We start from the raw sequence: 4,752 nt of genomic DNA on the forward strand, positions 1-4,752 counted from the left end.
TTTATAATAATTGAAAATAATCTTTTAAATATAAAAAAATAAATTAAAATATTTACAAATATATCAAAATTTAATGTCTACTTACGATAAATCGCAATAGACTGTATCTAGATAGATAAGATAGTAATCTATCACTAATAGAGATGTCCAATTTTTTCATAGGATAGGGATCCCACGGAGCCTACCCAGAACGGGGTGGAGATTTTCCGATTAGATAGGGAGTGGGGAGAATGGGGACGGAGAATGCATTCCCTATCCTCGTCCCCCTCTTCTCCATCTCCGCCCCATTTAGGCTTTATTTATTTAATTAATATAATTATTTTTATTATATAAATATTATATTTAAATTTCAAATTTGATAGTTTATTGATCAATATAATTAATATATTTAAATTTAGATTATATATGTGAGTAATTTGATTTATATTTATTTTTTTTTACTAAAAAGTTTATTAATTTTTTAGGTCAAACTTTGAGTGATTTTAAATTAATTAGTTTTTTTTTTAAAAAAATAGCTGGAAAAATTCTCAGAGAATCTCTACTCTGATTCGCATTAAATTTTACGAAAATAGGAAATGAAATGGGGAGCGAGAACGGATACGGAGAATGATATCCCGACCTCGCTGCACTAGTAGATATCTCTAATCACCAATGTAAATATTTTTAACAGTTTTATCATTTAAAATAATTTGCCAATTGAAATTGATTTTAATTTCCATTAAAAAAAAAAAATTTGAAGATAAAATGACGAAACAGCTGAGAGATGTTGTTCTACTCTCACACTATTTCCCAACCAACGCCTCCTCTGAATCGCTCCGTTGCTAAGAGAGAAACGGAAATCGCCATTGAAATGCAGCTGCTTCTGCTTCTCTTTCTTCTTCTTCACCTCCATCTTCATCTCTCTCTTTCTTCTCACTTGCCTGAATATCGCGCTCTTCTCTCTCTCAAGAGCTCGTTTTCCGATGACTCCCAATCGCCGCTCTCCACTTGGGATGCTGCTACTACCCACTGTACTTGGGCCGGAGTCACCTGCGATTTCCGTCGCCACGTCGTTGGCCTCGACCTTGCAGGATTGAATCTCTCTGGTACTCTCTCTCCTGACCTGGGCTCTCTCCGGTTTCTCTCTAATCTTTCTTTCGCTTCCAATCAGATTTCCGGGCCCATTCCGCCGGAGATTTCTGCCATCTCTACACTTAAATATCTTAACCTCTCTAACAATCTCATTAATGGCACATTCCCCTTGCAACTCTCCATGCTCCATAATCTGGAGGTTCTTGATTTGTATAACAATAATATGTCTGGGAACTTGCCGCTTGTGGTCATCCAGTTGCCGAATCTCCGCCATTTGCATCTTGGGGGGAACTTCTTCTCCGGAGTGATTCCCCCGGGGTATGGAAGGTGGCAGTTCATGGAGTATTTGGCGGTGTCTGGAAATGAGCTTCAAGGTCCCATTCCGCCGGAGATTGGTAATCTGACGAAGCTTCGTGAACTTTACATTGGGTATTATAATACCTACGACGGCGGTTTGCCGCCGGAAATAGGAAACTTATCGGAACTTGTTCGATTGGATGCTGCTAACTGTGGGTTAACGGGTGAGATTCCTCGCGAACTTGGAAAACTTAAGAAATTGGATACTCTGTTTCTTCAGGTGAACGGCTTTTCTGGGCCTTTGATTCCGGAACTTGGGAGCTTAACGGGATTGAAATCCATGGATTTGTCTAACAACATTCTTGTTGGTGAGATTCCGGAATCATTCTCTCAACTGAAGAACTTGACGCTTTTGCATCTTTTCAGGAATAAGCTTCATGGAGCTATTCCACAGTTCATCGGCGAGTTGCCGGAGCTGGAAGTGTTGCAGTTGTGGGAAAATAACTTCACTGGCTCTATTCCTTACAGTTTGGGGAAGAATGGGAAGCTTGTTGTTCTAGACATTTCATCGAACAAGTTGACTGGAACTTTACCTCCCGATATGTGCCATGGAAATAGACTTCAAACTCTGATAACCCTCGGGAATTTCTTGTTTGGTCCAATCCCTGATTCTCTTGGTGGATGCCAGTCGTTGAGCCGTATTCGAATGGGGGAGAATTTTCTCAATGGTTCGATCCCAAACGGTCTCTTCGGTTTGCCAAATCTTTCCCAAGTTGAGTTGCAGAACAATTTTCTCACCGGAGAATTTCCAGTCACCGATTCCGTTTCTGCAAATCTCGGCCAAATTAGTCTGTCAAACAATCGGCTGTCGGGATCCCTTCCACCGATGGTTGGAAATTTCTCCGGCGTCCAGAAGCTTCTACTCGATGGGAACAAGTTCTCCGGCCAAATCCCACCTGAAATCGGGCGGTTACAGCAGCTCTCAAAGATTGATTTCAGCCACAACAAATTCTCTGGTCCAATCGCTCCGGAGATCAGCCAATGTAAGCTCTTAACCTTCGTCGATCTCAGTCGTAATGAACTCTCCGGTGAGATTCCGAATGAAATCACCACAATGAGGATATTGAACTATCTGAATCTCTCAAGAAATCACTTAATCGGAAGCGTTCCTGCTTCAATATCCTCAATGCAGAGCTTGACATCTGTTGATTTTTCATATAACAATCTCTCGGGTTTAGTTCCGGGCACCGGTCAGTTTAGCTACTTCAACTACACTTCATTTCTAGGCAACCCAGACCTCTGCGGTCCATACTTAGGACCTTGCAAAAATGGGGTCGGCAATGGCACTCAACAGCCTCATTTAAAAGCCTCATTCTCTTCTTCTGTGAAGCTTTTGCTTGTCATTGTCTTGCTAGTCTGCTCGATCGCATTTGCAATCGCAGCAATCATCAAAGCTCGGTCGCTAAAACGAGCAAGCGGGTCTCGAGCTTGGAAATTAACCGCATTCCAAAGACTAGATTTCACAGCAGATGACATTTTGGACTGTTTGAAAGAGGACAACATTATTGGGAAAGGAGGTGCTGGGATTGTTTACAAAGGTTTTATGCCGAGTGGCGATCATGTCGCTGTGAAAAGACTTCCGGCGATGGGCCGAGGATCGTCCCATGACCATGGATTCAATGCTGAGATACAGACTTTGGGGAGGATTAAACATCGTCACATTGTTAGATTATTGGGTTTCTGTTCAAACCATGAAACCAATCTTCTGGTTTATGAGTATATGCCTAATGGGAGTTTAGGGGAAGTTCTGCACGGGAAGAAAGGTGGGCATTTGCAATGGGACACAAGGTATAAGATCGCCATTGAAGCTGCTAAAGGTCTTTGCTATTTACATCATGACTGTTCGCCATTGATTGTTCACCGAGATGTAAAATCAAACAACATTCTTCTGGATTCTGATTATGAAGCTCATGTTGCTGATTTTGGGCTTGCCAAGTTTCTTCAGGATTCAGGCACATCAGAATGTATGTCCGCCATAGCTGGTTCTTACGGATACATAGCTCCAGGTATTGATTTAATGTCTTATTACTCAAATATGGTTGTGGTTGAAATGTCATTGACATCTACATTATTATTATTGTCATCTGTTCTGGCTTTGACTTGATTAAGATTTGGAAATCACATGACTGATTAGCTTAGCTTGACAAATTTCCTTTGCTTGGTGTGTGATGATAATAAACTCAACTTATATGTTTTGCAGAATATGCTTATACATTGAGAGTGGATGAAAAGAGTGACGTTTATAGCTTTGGAGTAGTACTGTTAGAATTAGTGAGTGGGCGAAAGCCCGTCGGAGAATTCGGCGATGGGGTCGACATAGTTCAATGGGTCAGAAAAATGACGAGCCCCAACAATGAAGGGGTAGTGAAAATCATTGATCCACGCCTCTCCTCGGTCCCACTCAATGAAGTAACTCATGTATTCTATGTAGCGATGCTATGTGTGGAAGACCAAGCCGTGGAGAGGCCAACAATGAGAGAAGTAGTCCAAATCCTCACAGAACTACCAAGGCCACCAACTTCAAGACAAGTAGACTCAAAAGAAGCCGAAGTAACAACCCCACGGCTACTGCCATCATCCCCGGCTGTGGCATTAGATTCACCAAACAAAACACAGCCACCACCTGATCTTCTGAGCATTTGAAGTAGGAACCTTGGAGGGAGGGTTCATAGAAAAAGAGGAAGTCCTGATTTCTTGAGGCATTATAATTAGTGTTTGTGTGTTTTGGTTTGAATGGACTGGACTGACTTCAAGGAAAGCAATAGGAAAGTTTGTGTGTGTGTGTGTGTGTTTGTGTACAGTTTAGGGAGATGGGATTGGGATTGTTCTGCTGCTGAGACTGAGATGGGTGTCATCATCATTATAATTGATCAGTACACAGTAAGAGATGCAGGTTAGTGGTAATGGTACGTTCTGATTTTTACTGTGTGAAGGTCTGCTTATAAACTAAATGTTGCAGTGTTTTTTTTTTTTTTTCCTTTTCCTTTGTATAAGTTTTTATGATGAAGGGGAAACAGTGTCATTTCATGTCAAGGAACAAGATGCCTTCCTTCACAAACCAAACTATGGAGACATCATTTCAATCAACTCTTTTCTTTTTTGTAATTCTTTTACTTTCCAAGATTAATACACTATTCTTTTAGACTTCTTTTTTTGGTTAATTTTATTTTTGAACTAGTTGTTTTGGTTGATGAAAATGTTCATAAGTTTATCTTGGGGTGTGTTTGGCTGTGGACTGAAAAGGGTAATTTTAAAAAGTTGAAAAAGACTTTGAAAAGAGTTCTCTCTAATGTATTTGGGATTTTGTAATGTTTTTGTTTTTAT

General features: G+C 40.6%; 1 protein-coding gene across 1 annotated transcript; it reads left to right on the top strand.

Annotated features, from left to right (window-relative positions):
• The first annotated feature begins 761 nt into the window (after nt 1–761).
• LOC120091760 (leucine-rich repeat receptor-like serine/threonine-protein kinase BAM1) lies at nt 762–4,515 on the top strand. The gene is made up of 2 exons (XM_039049881.1): nt 762–3,434; nt 3,629–4,515. The coding sequence occupies exons 1-2, from the start codon at nt 764–766 to the stop codon at nt 4,069–4,071; spliced, it is 3,114 nt and encodes a 1,037-aa protein (XP_038905809.1). The 5' UTR covers nt 762–763; the 3' UTR covers nt 4,072–4,515.
• Nucleotides 4,516–4,752: the final 237 nt, after the last annotated feature.

This window comes from Benincasa hispida, chromosome 11 (genome assembly GCF_009727055.1).
Source record: "Benincasa hispida cultivar B227 chromosome 11, ASM972705v1, whole genome shotgun sequence".
Classification (NCBI taxonomy): Eukaryota; Viridiplantae; Streptophyta; class Magnoliopsida; order Cucurbitales; family Cucurbitaceae; genus Benincasa; species Benincasa hispida.